Genomic DNA, 22,224 nt, shown 5'->3' on the forward strand with positions numbered 1-22,224 from the left:
GAACAGGATAATATTTGCTACATCACCATCTGACAGGGCAAGAAACTAAGGGTCAGACGGTCAGATAAGTTGTAATGGTTTATCCAGATAATCTGAACCATTTTATTTGAACGTGAAACCGAAGGAGAACACATCCAAAATATTGCTAATAATCCATCACTGCCCAGAAAATTGGGGGTGTGCACAGCTACAGAAGTAAAGTAGGTCAAAGATGGACAGTCGCGGAATGAATTTACACTGCTCTTAGTTTAGAAGTGTAAACTAATCTATTGTAACCATCTAGACTCTACCTGCTTTACATTTTGTGCTGGTGACAAGCTTTTCCTAACTGCGGGATCACTGTCAACATTTCATTATGGCTCTTAATGATGGATAGAAGATTTGGGATGCACTCCAAACAGCAACATCACCATATGAGACGTGACAGTGACCACTTGTTTGTGCTCATCATGCGGGACCAACATTATCCTTACACACAGGTCTGTTGTGTCCTTGTGTTGGCAGACGACAACAAGACAGATGAAGGAATCACTAAGAGCAACGGTGTGTCTTTATTTCAGCAATTTTCTGGTGCAGTTTGGTGTGTTGTATACTGAGACCCCTCCCTCACACCATTCTCCTGCACAGGCTACCCATTTAAAATGTCCTATATTCCCTAAGGCTCAATAGTTCCCTTAATAGCCACTCCTCTGTGTTACTCTCTGACTACATTTTGGCTGATATTGATCAAACTTGAAAGAGGAGCCCTTAAGTGAATGTGTAAAAAGTCCTGGTAATCAATGATTGACAGTTGGTATTTCCCTCGTCAAGGTCACTTTGCCAATTTCAGTGCGAAGAAAAGCTGCAGGGCAATCAAGTGATGAGTGAGAAAGAGAGTTTGTTTTGTCTCTTCAGATTTGGCTGTACCAGAGGGCCGGTGAGCTGTGAGAGAATGACTTTCAATCACTGTAGTACGTTCAGCTCCAAGAGCAGGACAGAACACGGCTGAAAAAAGAAACAGGGAAAATCGATCTTTGTGCCACGAGTGTATCTGGACCCAGCTGGACATAATGCTGCTGGGATGAGCTGTTTCACTCTGCCATTACAGCTCTCACACTTCAGCTGGGACACATTCATAGTGCTGTTTTTTTCTGCAGTTAAATTCAGTCAGTATGAGTAACTTTTACTTTTGAGTGTGTTATCGTAGCCATATACGCCATATGTAATATATACACGTTGCTGAAAAGAAGATATATAGCCCCGTAGTTAGAGCTGAGCCAAGACTTGAATTTCGCCCCCAGAAGTTACTACATGCCAGTGTTCAACCTGGTTGCACCTGAAGTCACTAAATACATTTTGACAAGCACATTTCCTTTTTAATGTGTTTAAATAAAAGCTGGTCACTAAACGAGGTCCTGCTGTGCTGTCAGCAAAAGGTAAGACCTATCAACTTTACCACAGAGCTCCTTGTTTAAGATTACATGTCTGCATTATTCCTGGTGTGGGAGAAGCAGCAGAGTTCAGTTCGTAAAAGTCAAACCTCCTCAGATTAATTCTGTTTGGCTGGGAATGTGAGAAAAAAAGAGAAACCTCCCCTGATTTAGAAAGCATATTGCCTGAGCTCGGAAAGAAATTAAGTGTTTATGATGGGGTAAAAAGAGGCTGCACTGATGCTTTGGCTGCGCGTCTCTCTTTTTCTCTCTGAGGGCTGAGGTTTTGGTCGGTATTGCCAAAGCAAACACCTCCATATTCCACCTCAGAGGAAACAATATGAACCTTTCACACGCTTCTTGCTTTCTCTCGTTCTGTACCTTCCATCTGGAGTTACCTCATTTCTACTTAGTTTGCTTGCTGGTTTTGCATGTGTAGGAACTGCAGCAGGAATTGCTGTAATACACACTTTCAGTTTGTGTCCATTACTGCATTGGTGCAGTTTGTAATTACATTGTGTGATTTCTCCAGCTGCCTCGTGTGTAAAGCATCACGAGTCACACTTGTTGTGTGCGAGGTACTTGTGTGTGTATATGTCCATGCTATGCGTATTATCTTTATGTGTGTGAGTTGGACAGCAGGATGAGGTCCAAGAAGAGACACACACACACACACACACACACACACACACCATGTCTCTCTCTCTCTGTCACCCACTCTGTCTGTTTCTCTCTCTATCCATCTCCTGTGGTTATCAGGCTGATTTTATCACCCTGTTAGCTGCAGGGAGATTACCAGTGACAAACTGGGATGGCTAAATCGGCTTGGTAAACTCACTGACCCTGCAAACCACCACCCCCCTGAGCCACTATCTCTTTAACACCACCTTACATGGGCATAGAGTAGGGTCTGCCAAAATAACAGTCTTAACACAGATAAAGCTCTAAGGACATATCTAGGTAGAAACTACATTTAAATGATGAAGGTGCAAAGAGTGAATCAGGCCAAGGTACGAAGACAGTAATCCACTGCAAATTCATTTGTTAAATACAGGAAAAGAGGTTAGGGTCATGGAAAACATGTAGGTATTAACATGTACTTTCAAGGAATATATTTACATTTACTGAAACAGAATTTCTGAAAAAACCCAGAAACATAAATTGGTCAGCCGGGGGACAACATCTCCCATCAGATTGATTCCTCACGCCTTAAGGGAACCTATTATCTCGCTCTGCCTCAGAAAGAGGATAAGAGTACAGAGCCTTAGAAGGCCCTTTAAAACTGCCATGGTTTACGAACGGCAGGCTTATAGCATCAGAGAGCACGATGGAAGCAGTCACTTTTACTCTTTGTTGTGCTGTATCTTCTGGATTGCTCTCCTTTAGAGACTGAATAAATATACTGATTCAGAAGGGGTTTGGGTCAAGTTATGTTTGAGCAGAACAGAATAGTTTTGTATGACGTGTTAGAAAGCAAGTCTGCTGGCCTTTATGGAGAGGGGGGAGACATGATATCATTTAAAAGTGGAGACAACAGCTCCGTGACAACAGACTCCTGGAAGACAGTCATAGTGTTACACAGTGTTCCCAAAGTTATTTGGCTATCCGACAAGTACTTCTGAAGCAGCATACTTGCAGCTCCGGCTCTGCAACCCATTCCCATGGGAGCACGTGTTGGGGGTGCAGCCCATTTGGGGTTTACCATTGCCCAGTGAGGCAGCCGCAGCCGAAAACACAAAGCTGTTTATAAAAGGCTAATCACCTTCATTTCAGATGAGTGCCTTTTGAAAAGAGAGAGGAAGTGATGAGGCAAAATGCAGTGATGCTCCTGACATACAAGTGGAAAAGTGGGATTTGTCTTCTAATCCCACTTCCTGTCCCCAAGGCCTGGGAATCAGTGGCACATCGGAACTCAGCTCGCCTGCCTCTGTTCAAAGAGGGTATGGACAAGAGGGACATCCCATCAGCCTCCTGCTTCCATCAACATCATCTGACTCATGTCAGGTATGACATATGATCGTCCAGAGAAGCTCTACATGACAAATAAAATGGCAAAGCTTTTCCTGTCCCAACCCACAACTCCCCCCCGCCCTTAAGAAGCAGGAAGATAAGCGCTGAGGTGGCATTGGGTGCACTTACCCAGGGTGAAGGAGCAGCGGGAGTCTGGTGGGAGGAAGAGACCTGGAGCAGAGCCACAATGGCTGCTGTCACAATCTGTCCTGCCTTCCTGTCACTCTCAGGAAGGGGCTAGAACAACTGGCCTCCCACACTGTGACCCCACACTGGCTTAACAAATAAGGCATTCATAACCACTGAGCATGATAGTGGGTCACCGGTGTCACATACATTAGGGTGCCTTATCCTGTGTCTATTCAATTGTAAATCTTCCAGTGGCCTGTCAGGCTGCACCTGAGAGACACAGAGATGTATTGTCACATTGAGACATTTTTCAGCGCTGCCTGACATCTTCACTTCTCAGTGGTGGATTTTTGTTGCCAAGAAAGACTTTTCCTTTAAATGCAGTGTTGCTCCGCTGATACAAATAAAACTATGAGTTACTTCCCCTCTTTGGATGAAAACTACTTGGAAATACTTTAAGGTAAGACTGCAGAGGATACAGACTTATGTTTCCAGAGCACAGCATGGTAAACAGTTGACATGAAGTCAATAGCGAAAAGAGAAACTTGAAAACCTCAGCTTGAAGTCAGCCCATGGCAGCTCAAACTTGACTTTCTGATGCCTTTTGATGTGTTTTGTTGTTCTCTGTCACACCAGAAATATCACAAAGATCACCATTTAATAATATTTATGAGATGCAGTGTCATTCATGATGAAAAGTAAATATTTTTTAATGGAAACCCCTGAGCAGATTCTTACAAAAATGACAGATCCAATGTAGTGCAGCTATTAAAAGTCACTTTGTAAGTGAAATTTGACAACAGCTTTCAGAGTGAATACAGCTGAACTTAGAGGCTGAGTGTGCGGTATTCAATGGTGTGAGACAGTGGATTAATTCAGATTTAATGGGTTACTGCCCGTTAAAAGTCTTTCAGTCTACCTCCCTATCACTAGTTCTGTTTTTGGTTAACAGCAGGGTTTCAGTATATTTTTCAACATTCCCAAAGAGCCAAGACCTTTTAGCTTTAACATTTAACACAGAGAGAGACTGAGAGAGATCCGTCTTCATTACAACAAGGCTGTTCAGTGCTCATAGCTGACGGTTTCTCCCAGGTGCACACACCCTCTGGGACCAGATAGCAGAACCAGAGACAGCAGAGTGTGTCTCTGCCTCTGAGTGTGTCCAGTATGTGGGGATTATGGTCTGACATGAAGCTGAGACATGCCAGGTTAAGATAAGGGAGGCTAAAGGTAGCAATGCTCTTTCAACCAGAGCCTTGTGTTTAGTCTTCGTGGGTGCTGCTCCTCAAAGTTCCTCTCCTAATTCTGCAGCGCTGCGTCTCTCTTCTTCACACACAAACACTTGAGTTCATGCTTGCCTCATGTTACCTCCTCTGGTGTCTGTAGTAAATCAGAATTAAAATGAATTTACCATGCTAAATGCATTCAGGAAACCAGAGGTATGCACATAGCTGTGGCTAGACAGATACCATATACCCATGATTCATGGGTTCATAGGGTGTAGTAATTCATAGTCGTACTGCATGTGGATCTCCGCTGAGCTGGAGCTGAGGGCTGGGAAGTGTTAGAGTGATGGCAGAGAGGTTACAGCCCTGAGCCCGGTGAGCCATGTTCGACATGCCTCTCTCTTTTACCCCTGTTGAACACAGGCTCATTGCGATTCTGGACAGGCCAGCCAGTAATGCCACTTTACCCCAGGCAATCCCTGTTTCCTGATTCCACTCAGGCTGAGGAGAGATAACCCTGACCCTGAGCTAATCCCAGATTAAACCAGAACATAAAGAGCTGCCACTGCTGTCCAGCGACCTCTGACCTCCTCATGTCTCCTGGCTCAGGCTGCAGCAGCCCTGCCGACCAGCACTTGGAAAAGCAGGTTTTATCCAAGCGCAGACCACAGCAGGTTAAGGCATTTGTACAATTTAGAATAATCCAAAGGGCTCACGTGGGCTTAGACAGAGGCAGAAACCAGTAACTTCTTTGGTAGAGTCTCCTGTGACTATAAAAGGGAGGAACTGATTCACAACTGTTGTCTGTATGTGTGCAGGAGCTCATATGTGGGATGGGAACGAGGCAAGATGTGTCACTTTTGAGCTGGAGACTGTTAATAAAACACATGTCCGTTAAAACAGAGCCATGTTTGTGCAGATGTATGCGATTAGATCAAGACTCTCTTGGGAGGATCTCCTTCCCTACTAGTTCTCCACATTTCACATCCTCCTCAGCTGGACCTCCACTTTCATACATTTCTACTGGATTGAGAGGGAAAGGTGTTCATTTGTTTGGAGAGAGAAGGCAGTGCAGGTCCAGCAGCACACATTACTGAGTTAAAATGCATTAGGGGTTCTAGTTTGAGGACTAAACAAGGGGAAGGTGAAAAGGAGAGACAGTGAAAGTATGAGTGATTAAAGTTTTGGTCATAGATTCTTCATCACCTCTTGTGTATGTTGTTCAACTGTTTCTTTACCAAAGCACATCTGTCTGCTCTTACAAGAGTTCACATGAAAATTGAGATAAATGTGTACCACCCCCCTTACCCTCTCTGCCTGTCCATCAGCAGCAGGAGAGGGGCTTAGGTGGTGGGAGTCAGGGACCCTGTGATAAGGCCGTCTCTCTGCATGAGAGCTCATCAGATCTGACAGTGAATACAAATTGATGCCATTAGCAAGCAGGGGGGTGGATAGAGGAGGAGTGTGGCAATACAGCGGCTTCTAATTATAGAGTGGTGGAGACCCCCAGGTCAGCAGGGGAGTGGCAGGGCGCGGGGGTGCAGTGGTAACAAGGTGACAATGTCAGTAAACAGTAAGGTGTCGCGTCTCACATTGACACAGCTCATCATGGTTCGACTTCTGGCTACAATGAAGTCAGGAGTGATAGTTAATGATGTGTGATGTGGGAGAGCTTTTACTGTCTGTCCATTATAACAGATCACATTCAACGCATGTTGAGAAGAAGTAGCTTAAATTTTCTGTGTGTGATAATGTGTGACAAACAGACTTGATATATTATCAGATAGGCGGTGCAACATTTGGTCATAGTCTTGTTATCTGGATTCATTTATTATTATCAGAGTGGAGGGTGATCAAATATGGCTTTAGGTGTTTCCAAGACCATCATCTGCCATGTTTGAGCTGAAACTCCTGGGATCATAACTTTTCAGTTTTGCAGTAATTGTGCAGAGTGGTTTTGTAATATGTTTCTGTGTGCCACGGCTTGTTCATTTTAAAAGTTTGAAGTAAAATGATGGTGAATGAAGTGGCTTTTGTTGATGCTTTGAATGTATGAGGCGGGTGTTTGCACAGGCATGCTGTTATGTCTGTGTTTTCTTTCCTAGCAGCAAGCTGCAGAGCCTGTCTCTCCACCGAGAAGCAGAGACGCACAGAGAGGATGCAGCGAAGCTTGACCACGTCTCTGAGAGCACATCACAAAAGATTAGCAGTGGGTCACACCATATCTCTGGATCCTATGCCCTTGCATATTTGTTATCTGCTGAATGACACGTCCTATCTGATGTGACACAGTGGCCGAGCCTCTGACCGCTTTTATTATCCTCCGTCCCACAGAGTGACTAAGCCGAGGCGAGCAGCTGCTGCGTTCACATGCTGTTATCGTTCCTTTTCATTTAGCAGCACAGCTAACCTCATACCCACTCTCCAGTAATCACACAGGCATTCTTGAACAACTGTGTCACTTCTCTACTGGCTTTGAAGCGTGCAGCTTACACAAACCCAAATAACTCATGTAAATGTTTGACACGAAGACAAGTTGTGTTGAAAGAGGCTGTTGAAGGAGAGTGAGGGAAGGCTCTGCGGGCCCTGAGAGTCCCTGATTAGAGGTGACTCTGCTAACAAGATAGCAGTGCAGGTGCCAGTTCAGGCTTTCAGCGGCCACACACTTGTCCAAATGCAGGAGAGGGTTCTTTAATCTCCATCTTCATGTTTGTGAGCCCAGTGATTGCCCCTATACCAGGCACTTCCTTATCCTGCAGGTACAGGAAATCACTGTGAGAAAGTTGTGCTAGATTAAGATAAGAGAGGGAACCACAGCCATCGGGATATAAGCCAACTCCATTCCTATTGTGTAAATTCAGACTTTTCTTGTAAACATACTTTAGCCTGTACAAAGAACTCATCTGGAAAAGCATTGTCACGTTTTGTGAAATGTACACGCAAAAAGCTGGTGTACATGAAGATACTTGTACTTTTTGTGCTTTTTACAGCTTTTTATAGACACTTTGTAGGAAGGTGCAAATTCACTTACACCCAACAGTTAAATACCACACTGAAAGTCAATATTTAGACATTCAAGATTAAAGAGTTGATTGCTAAAAAATATTTATTTCTGTTACTAAGTGGTAATTTTCCCATCTTATTGCAGTCGGACCAAATCATCACCCACAGACAAGCCAAGAATATTCTCTGACTGCCAACGATTGGCATGTTTGCAGTAGATAAGTAAATAGAAATCTGCTGAAGCAACATTACGGCAGGATGAGGACAGATTGGCACATTTATCCCAGATCACACATCAGACAGCAGCTGTCCATGTGCTCCAACTCTCCCTGATTCTCAGGTTCATCCCTGCTTTCTTGGCAAACATAACAAACAACTAGGGCAACTGTGCACAAGAGAACAAATACACCTTCATACAGGTGCACAGGCAGCAGTCACGTATGAACATTTCACTAAGACTCACAAATTAATGAGAAAGTCTGAGACTTCCATATGGCAATGCTTGTCATTGCAAGTAAGTCTCTTAAACGTGTGGCACTGTCACCTGTGGTGTTTCAACTCACTACTGCACGTTGTTAAAAGCTGACCCAACTGCCAGGCAACCTTGCAATTTTCCGGAAAAAAAAAAAAAAATCTCTGAAGCTGTTTTATGCAGAGCTCCATCACTGCAGTTGAAGTGAACTGTATCTTCTGAAGAGTGATAGGACTGTCTCAACCCGAGTTTTTCTCCTCTACATTGACAGCATTCAAAATATTTGGCCAGGATTCCTGACAAGTGCTGCCTTTGATGTGTGAGAGCATGCCACCTCTCCCACCCCCTCTTAAACACCCTAATTATCACTCCTGCCACTCCGGTGTGTGTGAACTAACACACCTCTTTCTGGCGGGTTGGAAACTGCCTCAGGACACTGCTCAGGTAGTGCAGCTTGTTTGTAATGTGCCAGGGGCTAACGGGATATTTCTGTCACTTTCTTACGCTACCTTGGAAGGCTGAATAAAAACAACCCTATTTAACACCACATTTTCCAATTTAGTGTCAGATAGATCATAGCTTGTGTGTTGCAGCCGTTATGCTTCAGTCTGATCTTGCTGTGATCCTTGGATAGAAGGACAGACTGATGCAGTGGCTGCAGTTTCTAATTATCAGCCACACACTCCACAAGGGAAAAACCACAGACCCGTGAAGTGAGCAGGTGATTGCTACACACTTTGCTCCGCATTGCTCATCGCTCCCTTCCTGTGCAGTGTCAAAAGATCAGACGGCAAAACTTTTGTTTCTTCCCATCACCTTCCCCCATCCTCCTCTTAATCTTCAGTAGTTCTCTACAGGGAGCAGTGCAGGCTTTCTTCAAGCAGCAACACGCTCTGCGCTGTCACTGGCAGTGGCCTGCACTTTTAATTTACTCAATTTGAAACCAGAGAAATATGCAGTGGGGTGGAACACCCATATCAGTGTCATGTAGCGAGTGTGCACTGCGCTGTCGAGTGCCAGGATGTGTATTTACTCCCTCTTAATTCTCTTTCTCTCCGATGTTTTGGTTAAACACACACTCTGGAGTTTTCCGTGATCTAATCACTTACCCGACGCTTCTAGTGAATTTGCCAGGAAAGTTATGAGTGGGGTGGGCTGTGTACTGTTAAGTCACGCTGGATGCAGTAATCGCTCCTTAATGAGAGGAAGTTCTAATGTTACCGCAGCACACAGCAGAGTAGGATGCATTAACAGCTGAATATGATACATAAAATCCAGTCTCCTCTTTCCCCTGTGTCACAGTATGGTGGGAAATCATTTCATATAAGACAGCGTTAACCAGTGAGCTTTCTCTTTTCTGGAGATGTGATTTTGAGAGTGCACCGCATGCCAGTGAACTTTTCCTGTCCAAACATATTTCCAAAGTAAACTCGGCCCGTTGGCTATTAATTTAAGATGGAGAGATATGCTATAACATGCAGGCCTGCAGCCTCGGAGATCACCGTCAGCAGCCAAGTATTCTCTCAGGAGGAGGAGGAGGTCTGGCTCAGTCTGACAGTGAGGCATGTCTCTCCTCTATGTTTCTGTACCTCATTTAACCAGGCAAGCTTACAAGAATACATTCGTATTTATTATGGTCTGAGGAAAGGGCTGCAATAGGATGGTGGACCACATCCAACACTTCCCAGTACAACCATGATATTGTACTACAGGCCACTGACCGGCTCCACTGCAGCAGCTGAGGGTTTAGCATGAACCACTCTTGCGCAAATCTGCGAACATGAATCCATGAAGTTAATAGTTGCACTGCAGGACCGCGCTTAATTTATCAAATTAGCCTCGTATAGTAAGTACAAAATAAATCTAATGTAATGCAATAAAAATCTATAGGACAATAAATAAAATAAACCATCTGTTTTTTTGTTTTTTTTTGCTATTTGGCTCCTTGTTTCACTCTTGGCCCAGTTTCAGTGCTACTGAATTAACTCCCCTGCTGAGGCAATCACTATTTTTTTTTTCATGCAAAGACCATGTTTCTAGTTCAGATTTTGTAGGTGATCATACAGGCAGAGAGATAAAACAATTAAGATGCTGGAGGTAGTGATTTGTGTGTGAGACATTTTAGGCCGGTGTGTGTGAGGATTAAGGGCTTTTAAAAGGCTTTAAGTCTGTAGAGAGTCTCCTAAGTATTCCCTGGATGCATCTGTACATGTAGGTACACGTATGTACATGTATGCCATGAAGACCATGAAAAGACCCCCCTATCTATTAGCATTACAGTTGGTGCAGACAATCGATGTTTTGAACCATAAACACTGATAATTAGTGAGTCGTTTGGGCCCATGAATTTAAATTGACACTGAACACTGATATGATCTTACCTCTTTGGGCCTCTGAACTGTTAATAATCTAGGAGGTTTAGAGGGCAAATGTCTCTTTGGGGAAACTGCTGACAACTCATAGACATCTGAAACATGACAAGGGGCCCCAGGTAACCACTGCTTTTTTTTGCTGGTTGGTTTAACCTTTAACAGTGCGTAGTGTTTAAGCATGTGTTGTATTATGTAAAATCTTACTGAGTAAAGTAACTATACCTGTCAAACACATGCACTTATAAGTGAAGCAAAGTGTTTCCCTTGGAAATTAAGTGATGTAGGAGAGTATAAGATGTAGCAGAGTACAAGAATAACGCAGGAAAAACTGGAAATACAATTTACAAGTAACTCGAAATTGTACTTCAATACAGTACAGTACAGTACTTATTTACTTTCCACCACGGATTATTGTATCTTCCCAGAACACCATGTGAGGAGCTGTCCTGGGGTCTGTCAACTTGTGTGATGTGTAGCTCGGCACAACATTTAGCAGTTGGCTCTGATGCTAACATTAAACTGGAACGTGCTCAGGATTCATCTTACTCAGCTCCCTGTCCTCAAACTCCGGCACAAACCTTTCTTACAGCCAGAGCAGAGTGTTGAGTTGTGGGAACCGGCAGTGGGCCGCGTCAGCCAACAGCACCTTGAGATGCTGGGAGAGAGGAGAGGATTGTCTGAGTTCAGCAGACTGAGGAAAATGGACCGGATCCCCTCTCTCTTGTGGACTAAGGAGGTCTGAGCTCCCACTCCTGTGTAATTACTTTATTTTCTCCACAATATTACACATGCACATGAGTGACAAAGATGGAAAATGAGAATAAATGAGAGAGATCTCATACACTGACCTCTTCTTATTTCTGTGTAAGTGCGGACATGCTAGCATAAGAAAGTAAGTGAATGAGTAAAGGGAGAGACATTGAGTGCGAGGATCAGGTTCCCTCACCGGCTTACTTTCACCTCTAATAGAGCCATTGCCATTCCACTGAGGGGAAGCGGTGCGGTCCCGAAACAAAGCCACCGCTGTGTGTGTGCAGACCCCCCAGAGTGAACCTAAACCGTACACGCAGTAATGGGCTACTTTAAGAGTTTATCTGGCTCTAATAGACACACTCGTACGCTGCTCCCAGCCTCTAAATCTCCAGGATAAGTCTGTGTGTGCAGAAAATGCTGTCATGCCCTAATGGGGCTGACAAAGAGCACAGTAGTTCAGCCTCTCTGAGCCTTTCCTGTTTGAAATTGTAATCTCCTACTGCAAGTATGCAGTTGTGTCTGGAAAACAGTGGATGTAGTGTACAGCTGAATATATCTCAGCTCAGTAAAATGTGACTGGTTGAATAGATCAGGGATCTTGTCCAACTAACCTTTGTTTTTGGAGCAAGCTCATCACATGTGTTATTCATGTAGCAAATGCTGCAAATGCTGCTTCCTTTTGGGAATTATCACACACTTCAGCGCAACCCTATGAATTCCTCTTTATCTTCTCAGCATTGACAACACAAGATCCTCTCCTCAGCATCATCCTTGTGCAGCTCAGTCTTTCCACGTGTCTGTCCAAGCTGATTGTGACTGGGTGTTTGCGTAGCACCAGTCTCAGTCCAGGGACCTGCTGGGCTTGTTTCCACAGGCAGCCTGACCACCGGAGCAGCGTAGTAACTAACTCAGTCTGCTGCTATTATACATCCTCCATCAACATTTCATACGAGCACAATGCCATGTGCCCCCGCCTGAGGCGAAGGTTGACTTTGGGACTGAGCTGAGAAAGGCTGATAGAATAGCGAATGATGTCTAGAAGCTGGAATGCCTTTACACTTTTTTTGCACCAGATTTCCTGCTCTTCTTTTTTTTTCTGTTCCTTTCAACAGTCTCATTCTTATGGTATCAGAAGGCCCAGTGGTATTTAGGCTTTGGCATCAGCTCCTGTGCAGCACTACCTCTACAGAGCTCTAAAAAGTCTTAAACATTTAAAGATACTTAAGCTCTGATTCATTCAGTCAGGATGAAGGGGCAAAGGGGAATGCTAGGTGTGATTTCTTTTTTCTTTTTTTTTCAATAAAGCCATCATCTAATAGGCGTGGCTCTCTGTGACGTAGGCTGCATTACTGTTAGATATGGTGGATGAGGTGTGAGGAAAGATAATCCATTAGAGTTCATTACAGAGAGCTGTGTTTTTACTGTGATGCACAAATTGGACGTGCTGTGGTGTACATGCAGGCCAGACTATCTGTGTATTATCAGATGATTGTGAGATTAGATCACATGTGTTTGTTTCTTAATATGTGGCTCTGCATAGGGTGTGTAGTTGCTATGCATTGCTCACATTCCCTCTTCAGCTGACAGACGGTCCCATCCAGCTTCTCTCTGACAACAAACACACACTGAGGAGTTGCTGACAACCTGCTTCAGGAAGGGCTTTGACTGGCCATCGGAATGTTTGTGTGTGTGTACAATTCGTTCTTATCCAGTCCCCATGTATTTCACTCTATCCACACACACACACACACACACACACACACACACACACACACACACACACACACACACACACACACACACACACACACACACACACACACTCATAAACACAGAGAGAGTGTACTGGGACTCATCATTCAACTGAAGTCTCCAACACAAATAATCACAGGGTCCGACCACATGTTGCAGCTCCTCCGCGCGGGTCTCTGACAGCTGTCAATCACTCTGCTGACCTGTAAACATTCCTCTGGCACAGTTATTAAATCAAACTGTACAAATATAGCAAATCTAATGCTATTAATCTTTGCTTATTGACGTAACCCCGTTTTAAATTTAGATCTGGCTGGAAAGACTGGTAATATCAGATTCCATAGGGAGACTGTTTAAAAAGGTCTCTATTTTAAGGCCCAATGGTGGACATGTTGATGGCTTTGCATGCTTTGGTGTCCAGACCTCTTCCTCAGAACCACCTAACAACCTCACAGGAATGTTTCTCAGTAACTTAAAACACTGAGTATGACTACACATACAGAGCTTGAAAAAAGATCTGATTTATCAACCGCCTGAAACATGTTCAAGTCATGAAATGATTCCTATTTTTAAAAGTCTTGGGTGTTAATTTTAAGGTCCAACACCCAGAGTTGACTACATTTCACACTTCCTTCCTTTAATTATACACTGGCACTCCCATGTTCTGATCATAAGTAAACAGTCAAACAAAGCAGACTGTATTTGACAGTTTATCCTCTGGTTTCTCTCCACCACATTTTGGCTGCTAAACCAACACAAAGCCACTTGGGGTAACCTCAAAGTGTGATTCCCTGTTTCAGCTTTCTGTGGTCTGTTGGTTGTAGAATAAAGCTAAATACTGAAATGGGACTTTCCTGCTGTTTGAGTGAAACCTCAGTGTTTGTCCAACAATATGTGAATGCCACCCTCTGATGCCTCTCCCCTATAGATAGTGGGGGAGTGTGTTTGTCTATGGCGTGACATGGGGCCTTTGCTGTCTTAGCGGTGGCCTCTTTGCCCTGCCTGTACATGGTTTCTGAACCACGAAGAACATATCAAACAAACACTCCAGCACAGAGCTGGAGGAAGATTGGGTTACTCTTGACATGAGGGGACGTATTGACTGCATTGTGTTACCAAAGGCGCACACTCCTCTGACCTTCAGAGACTAATGTTCAAACAGGGATGGAGGAGTTTAAATCCACCTTAAGTCAGTAAATCCACTTTTCCTTATACTTAGAAATGAATTTGTAGTAAACATCTTACATCTAACTGTCAAACCAATGTTCGGTTTTCCTGACTTCTGCCTAGAAGTCACAGACGGCTGATGATGAGAGACTTTCTCGATCTTCTGATCCACTCAGGCGGTATTAAGCCATCAACACAGGGTGACAGACACTCAGTAGCACTTGTCTCTAATGTGTGGTGTTAAGTTTCAACAGTGTTGGTGGAAAACCATCAGATAACTCCACACCGGTATGCAGGAGTGGCATGAGGAATGTGTCTCTTGTGCATGCACATATGTGGGTGAAACTGTGCGTGTGAGCCACAGCTGTCATTAATGGATATATTTTGGTCTCCAAACAGAGCTGAGGTCTACTGGTACCGCTCATCACTTCGCCTACCTCCTAAACACGTCCGACTACCGGATCCTGCGTATGGATGAGGACCATGACCGCATGTACGTTGGAAGCAAAGATCACATCCTGTCCCTGGATCTCCATGACATCAACAAGGACCCACATATCGTAAGACCATTCCCATTCTTTGCTTCCCCATTTACCTCAAACCCTGGCCCCCCAAATGGGCTGTTACACTGGGATGAAGCAAGCGCCCTTACCTCAGTGCTCACAGCAGCTGCCCCCAGGGCAAAATGTTCTTTTCTATTGCCCCAGCAGCAACCATTTTGGTTAGCTTTGCAGTTTTTTTGGTCATTAAAGCACTATAATTGGTTTATGACAATCCTAACAGGACTAATATTAGCCTGGGTGGATATCCCTTTTGCAATATTACCCCCAAAATCTCATAAATGACAGTGGTGTATAACAGGTTTGGATTGTAACTATAAAATGTCCTCTGTTCCCAATTTGCAGATCCACTGGCCTGTGTCCGAGCGAAGAAGGATGGAGTGCCTTGTGAGTGGGAAGGACGCCAATGTAAGTACACATGTTGACAGCACTCACAGCCTCAGCAGGGTTGTCCAACTGAGGTGATTTCCATCAACTTGATAACTTGAAAAAATAAAATATTTAGTTTTTCAAATGCATTGCATTCAAAACACACAGCTATCTCCATTGTGACAATAGGAACCTGTTTAAATGGCACTCACCTGTAGGGTTGAGACTTGGCCCAGTAAAAACACTGGTTCCCTTCAGTCTAGCCAAAGAGACAGGACTGGATTGCAGCAGAGAAATCTAGTCAGTCTCACCATTCTCCTCACTGCCAGACCAGAGCACAGCACCACTGGCAGATAGTTTAATATATTGTCCAAATATATTTAGAAGCACAGGATTACTGGTGTATTTTTAAATGAAAGTCACTCGGGTTCAGCATTCCGTAAACCTGCAGGAGGTGTACCAGTAAAATAAGGCTATGAATATGCCGGCTGGACGTTTATTACAGTTCAATTTACTCCAGTCTTTGTGTTTCTAGGAGGAATGTGCAAACTTTATCCGTCTGATTGAGCCATGGAACCGGACTCAGCTGTACGTCTGTGGGACAGGAGCTTACAATCCAGTCTGCACCTTCGTCAACCGTGGACGCAAACCTCAGGTTAGGATTAAAGACTTGATTAATGTAGAGGCCAAGAAGGTGATCTCTCAATGGCTTTCTCCGTCCGAATCATGAACGCCATAGCTCAGCCTGTCCTTTGCTTTCTTTTACCCAAGTTCTTACTCTCCATCCACCTTACATCAGGTTCACTTTACAGTCATTAAGCTTGCTTATGGTACCATGTCTCTGCATCTGGCAAAGCGGCCAGCACACAGCTTCACCAGCACACAGTTTCACCAGCACACAGCTTCACCAGCACACAGCTGTTGTCCCCAATGAGCTGTTAAAGCTACTCTGTTTAGTCTCAGCCTTTAATGGGACCTCTTGAATTTCCCAAACCAAGCCAGGCATCACTACCTCGCCATACTCCCCTTTAACACCTCACTCTTCTTTAAATATCACACTTGTTCCCTAATGATGGCCAGGGGACTTTTAAAAAAGGGATAAATAAAAAGTAAATTTCCCACTGGATTCTCCCAGGAGATCACAGAACAACGCAGAGAACCTGCGGCAGAGAGCTTAGCTTCCATGAGTCCCTTTTTGCGTATGGAACCTACATGACCCCTAACTAACGAAAGGCTTCCATCCATTCACCCACCCCTTCATGCGTCCATCCAGGCCACCCGCCAGCCTCTACCATTTGAGACGTTGGGTAATTGGGAGTGGGAGCTCCCATTATGGGGTGCCAGTGGAATGTTCCAGTTCTAGCCCATTAATGAGACGACTGTTATTTTCTCCGTCACACTGAACCGACAGGTCTGAGTTGCCCCACCCCCCTCCATGAGCACCTTTCTCAGCTGTACCGGGGAGTTGACCATGATTGCAAAAACATGAAATGATACGCTCACAGATGCATGAAAACACACATCCTAACACACATAAGGATTTCTTTTTTTGTCATTATTGATTCAACATTCAGATGAAGTGTTATCATTTGATCAAACCACTGCAGGGTATATTCACAGGGTACATTTTCAGGTGCTTAAAGTATGAGGCTTGTAGCGTTTGTAAACTGTAATAGTTAAATGTTTTGCTTTGACAGCAGCTTTGAAGGAAATATATGTAGCATACTGTGAGAGCCTTTATTGACTCAACCACAGGATGGAGAACTATTATTGTTGCCTTTTCCACCATCTGGTCAAATAAAGCTACACACATTCCTGCACAATCTTGCACACACACACACACACAATACAATTTCCTCATGCACTTTCATTACATTAATTTCAGTTTAGGAAGTTTCTCACCATGTCTGGAAGTCAGGACAGATCCAAGCAATCTGAAAGGAGGTTAGGAAGGACCTTGCCCCTTCCTCATCAGTGGCGTAACATCCAGACTGTGTTGCTGTCTCCTGTTTTAGACGTCCATGTATCTACAGATGGCCCAGGCCAGAGGAAGGGCTAGCCGCGCAGCTGAACCCAGCGCGGTGCACGAGACACTCGGACTAAAGGTGCGATGTGGGCCCTGTCTGCACCACAGCCCTGCATACTGCCTGGGCTCGTGGTCACCAGCAGCATGCTCCCTGTCTTTGTGTCTGAGCACATTTTGTCATCACCGTCTTTAACTCGGTCATCGTTTGTTCATCTCCGTAACATTTAGCATGCATCCTTTCCAGTCCGAGCACAATCCTTTAAGTTTTGTGTCATGTGGAAATGCATTTCATTTCATGTCATTTTTCTCACGTGTTTCCCTCATTTTTTCTTTGTGTAAGCCTCATTGTCTGAGCACCATTTCTTATCCATCATTGTCCTTTTCGTGCTTTGCGTTTATGCTAAATGCCATATTTTGCATGAGAGCTGGCTTATCACGTGGAAATGGCTTCTCAGAATTATGTTGACTTTTGTTAGGCACAGATTTAATTAAACAGGCTTTCACTCCTGTTCAGTGCATGGCATATTTGTTTTTTATTTAGCATATATTTGAATGAACATGAACAATAGATAGCCAAAAGTCATTCATCCCGCTTATCTGAGACAATGCAGGATGTCCCACCCATCAGTCCTTCACCCCACCGAGCCCTCCACCTTCTGTAGGAATGTGGTGCAGTCTCTCCCACAGAGGCAGCAGGACTAGTCAGCATCTGACCCACTCTCACAGCAGGCTCTGTTAGCCCAGAGCAAACACCAGCCATCTGTAGCCAACTAGCTGTGCAGCAAAGGAAATAAAAGGGCTGCATACTTGAACATGTCTCCACTGTTTGAGCACTCCAAGCACTTTGAAACACAGAAAGAGACTTTTAAAGGACATAAGGGCTTTAGGTGAAGTGGGACACTTTGAAAATGTTGCAACTTTTCTTGTCTGATTTTTTTTTTTTAAACATGTTGCAACTTTTCTGAAGGGTCATATTTTACAGCAGGGATGTAAAAACATCTGCAGGGCACAGTTTCCCTCTGGTACACATAAATGTTTGTGACCTTTTTTTACACGTCAACATCTGGCATGGCTGGGAGTGAGCTGCCAGCACCTTCTTATTTGAGCAAGTGGTGATTTTAATCAAAGATGAGTAGGGAATTGTGCCGGGGTGCATGTGTGATCCAGTGAAGTGAGTCTGGCACAGTGCCATGTTCTCTCCCCTCCTTTAGTGCTGATGGACAATGACAGAGATATCTCCACCTCTGTCCCTGTTGGGAGAGAAAAATGGCAATTGGACATTCTCTGGTCTGTGAGGCGGAGCTACAGGACATGTCATCACACGCCACTGATTCATTTTCTCCTTCTTCTCATGCGTAAATTCCAGCCAATCACCTATCAGTGCTTGCTACGAGCTGTGAGCATCAGTCATCCAGCCTCCATTCGGGGCTTGTTTTCACTGTGCTGGATTACAGGTGTCAGCAGTAGGCCTAAACAGCCATAGGCACCAAGAAGCTGAGAGATATTTGGCATGCAGCTCGTTATGCCGAGAGAAGCAGCCCATGACACATTGTCTTCTGTAGTAGAGTGGCATGGAGATGGATTAGAAATTCCTCTCTTTTCCCGCATGTATTTTTCTGTGTGAACGCACGCTCATTATTCTAATACTTCATCCCCCATCAGGCCGTAGAGGTCCCACAGGAGCGAGAGGGAGCACATACGCTGCCTCATTTACCCTACACAAGGGAATCGCAGTGACAAGATGAAGAGTGCTGAATTTATTGCTATCTCCATATGATTTTTCCATTTCAGGAAGAAATTTTCCATTTGGAGCCAGGCAAAGTGGAATCTGGGAAGGGAAAGTGCTCCTACGACCCGAAGCTCAACAGTGTGTCAGCTTTGATCAGTGAGTATCATCTGGGTTTTGGTCACTTGAGGACACAGGCATGGGTACAGTCCAGCCCAGTTTATTTTAGGTCTTCATGGCAATGACAGTCTCATCCCATATGGATTTTTCCTCTTTTATCTCCTGTTTCTTCATTATGACCTTCTCCCTGATCACAGTTTATGTTTTTTGTTCACAAACATCAAGCCATTGAGTGTCCTTTTTCACTCGGCGCCTATTTCCCACAGTGAGCTGCTTAGTCTAATCAGCCTAATCATTAAATCCTAAGGAATTTTTCCTTGTTAGGGTGGAGATGGGTACAATAACATGTGCCTATAAATATGTGAATCTTTCACTAGGGATTTAACGGCTTCCAGTCAAAATGCTTAGGTTATGTTTGGGAAAATTTTTTAGTGCTTATATCACTTTTTATAGTTTCAAATTTCTGTATTCCCACATTCACCTGGGTTCATACAGTCTTATTTTTCCATGAACCCTGAGGTATGGTTTTATACCCTGAGGTATAGGTTTCACATGTTTTAATGGTCAAACAGTCACACACTTATCATCATACTTACAGACTGGTGGCAAATTAAAGGAAAAACCTAAATAAATGAGTGGAGAATCAATGTAAATGCTTCCATTAAGAGCAGTTGCCAGATTTTAACCCAAATGAACACCTATGGGAGACAGAGGTGTTAGATAGTGCTGTCTAACACCATCATCAAAACACCAAATGATGGAATACCTTCTGAACGAATGTCGTTCATAATCTGTGTAAGCAGACTTACACAGATTTAGAGAGTCTATGACGAGGAGCATTGAAGCTCTTCTGGAAGCCTGTAATAGCCCAGCACCAAAGACACTTAATGTTGTAGCTTGCCGCCCGTTTGTATGCACTTTGTGTCATAATTGTGATTGTTATATTACAGAAATAATAAAATAATTGAGTGATTTACTTTATTTGAGTAAGACAGAAGTATATTTCCATTTTTATTCACTATCTATCTATCATGCTTTTGTAAAAATAAAATGTAACTGTGCTTATCATCTGCTATAGTACTCATGAAGACAGTGTCCTCTGTCCTTTTGCCCAAGGTCACTTAGTCAGGTCCAGGCCCCACAGTTGCCACCAGTGAAAGGCGATCTCTCTGCGGGGTGAGACAGCGGGTGTAAATCACTGGCACTGCTTTCCCACATTAGCACAGTGCCAGCTGACCAGTATGGAACCAGTGCTGTCATCCAAGATGGATTTACCTCCCACCTCCACCAGTTAGCATCATACAAGGGACACTGTTGTTAGTGTTGATAAGGATTAAGAACCCAGTGCCATAACAATGGATTTACCACTGACCACGAACTTCTCAGCTCTCCACCACATTAGACGTCCTATCATCCGTGGACATTTTAATGATATGTCATCAATCTCCATATAGCACTGCTGAGGACCATGACATTGAATGTAATGGTGGTCAGACAGAGTTTTTTGTTTCCTCTGCTCTGCCTCCTGCTGTCTCACTACTCCATCCCTAACAGCTCTGACAGTCACACCTGCTCTCCGATGGGGCCCCGACAGCAGCTGGAGCACCAACACCTTGCCTTTCTGTGGCTTAACAAGGCTGTTGTGTACATGTGTCAGTCTGCACACATGGATGTACTCATATTTTATGTCTTTATGGAGTGCATGTGAGGGCTGTTTGAGGAAGTTTGACCACTGGTTTTTGTAACAATATATTTTACGTGTCCTGTAATTTTTTTTTAATGATCCTCAAAGTTTTAAGGAAAGAACATTATACTAATTACAAGGAAAACAAAGCCAGTCAATATAATAAATACCCATATATTTGGTTTAGTTTTTAAGACAAGAATCAGATAAAGAACCAGAAAATAGTGGTTAAATAGTTGATGAAGCTGTTTTTAATGCTTAGCTGCTGTATAATGGAGTGAAGAGTCCTGTGACATTCGGCTCTAAATATACTTTTTGAAACAAAAGCCTTGGTATTTTTGTGCCAAGGGTGGCGCTGGAATAATGTCAGAGTCAAGGAATTTCACTAAACTGAACTGTTTTTCTTCTTTCTCAGATGGTGAACTGTATGCTGGGGTCTATGTTGACTTTATGGGAACAGACTCTGCCATTTTCCGTACTTTGGGGACAAAGACTGCCATGCGAACAGATCAGTATAACTCCAGATGGCTGAATGGTAAATGGTCTTATTTGGCCCGTAAATGATACTTAGGGACTTTCATCCAGTTTATGCAGTTTTCTTACTTGACTTTTTAATAAACAATCTAAACAAGGTTCCTAATGTATGCAAAAATGTAAAGATTCTGCTGTTTGCATATGTATAGAGTCACTCAACAAAACAGGAAACGCTGACAGTTTATAAATGATTTCAGCCAGATGTTTTCCCATATCCTTCCTCTGCCTAAACATGTCACCATCTCTTCTCCCCATAGACCCCACTTTCATCCGTGTACACCTCATCCCAGACAGCGCGGAGAGAAATGACGATAAGCTGTATTTCTTCTTCCGGGAGAAGTCCTCCGAGATGGGCCAGAGTCCTGTGACCCAGTCCCGTATAGGACGCATCTGCCTGGTGTGTACACAGTGAGGAGCGTGTTTGTTTTAGGGTGTAAACATAATGAAAAGAAAACCGGCATCGATATGAAAAACAGCCTGGAGTCTCTTGAGGCGAAACACCCACTGTGTTTGAATGTTTACGGGTGCAGGACTAGTATTTGGCCAACGCTGACGTGCTGGAATCCACATGTATCTTTAACCTTCCTGTCTACAATGCATCCCTCTGTCTGTGAGATTGCCCTCTGAACTCTGACCCCATGATCTCCTGACCTCTTCTCCCTGGTAGTCCTAAAACACTTGAAGCTTTTAGTGTACATAGGATAGAAAAAAAACTATTCTAAAGTCCTTCTCAGTTAAACTGGGCTTCCTCCACAAAAGCCTATGTGCCCTGGAAATACAAAGTGAGCTCAGCCATGAAAACAAATAACAAATGTCTCAGAAAGCTTATGGGGCATCTTTCTGAGTCTACAGCATGTGTGCAATGTATGTGAAGGCTTGCGTGCATGTGTGAACATTACAGCGGGTATATGA

General features: G+C 43.9%; 1 protein-coding gene across 4 annotated transcripts in view; it reads left to right on the forward strand.

Annotated features, from left to right (window-relative positions):
• Positions 1-22,224, forward strand: part of sema3fb (sema domain, immunoglobulin domain (Ig), short basic domain, secreted, (semaphorin) 3Fb) — a 57,791-nt gene that overhangs the window by 20,992 nt on the left and 14,575 nt on the right. For 2 of the 4 annotated variants that reach the window (XM_041033672.1, XM_041033673.1), the window contains exons 3-9: positions 14,693-14,853; positions 15,199-15,261; positions 15,758-15,877; positions 17,238-17,327; positions 19,040-19,133; positions 21,194-21,313; positions 21,570-21,709. In XM_041033672.1, coding sequence (XP_040889606.1) covers positions 14,693-14,853; positions 15,199-15,261; positions 15,758-15,877; positions 17,238-17,327; positions 19,040-19,133; positions 21,194-21,313; positions 21,570-21,709 — 788 coding nt within the window. The remainder of the gene's footprint in view (positions 1-14,692; positions 14,854-15,198; positions 15,262-15,757; positions 15,878-17,237; positions 17,328-19,039; positions 19,134-21,193; positions 21,314-21,569; positions 21,710-22,224) is intronic. The other 2 variants (XM_041033674.1, XM_041033675.1) reach the window with 1 other exon arrangement.

This window comes from Toxotes jaculatrix, chromosome 3 (genome assembly GCF_017976425.1).
Source record: "Toxotes jaculatrix isolate fToxJac2 chromosome 3, fToxJac2.pri, whole genome shotgun sequence".
Lineage (NCBI taxonomy): Eukaryota > Metazoa > Chordata > Actinopteri > Toxotidae > Toxotes > Toxotes jaculatrix.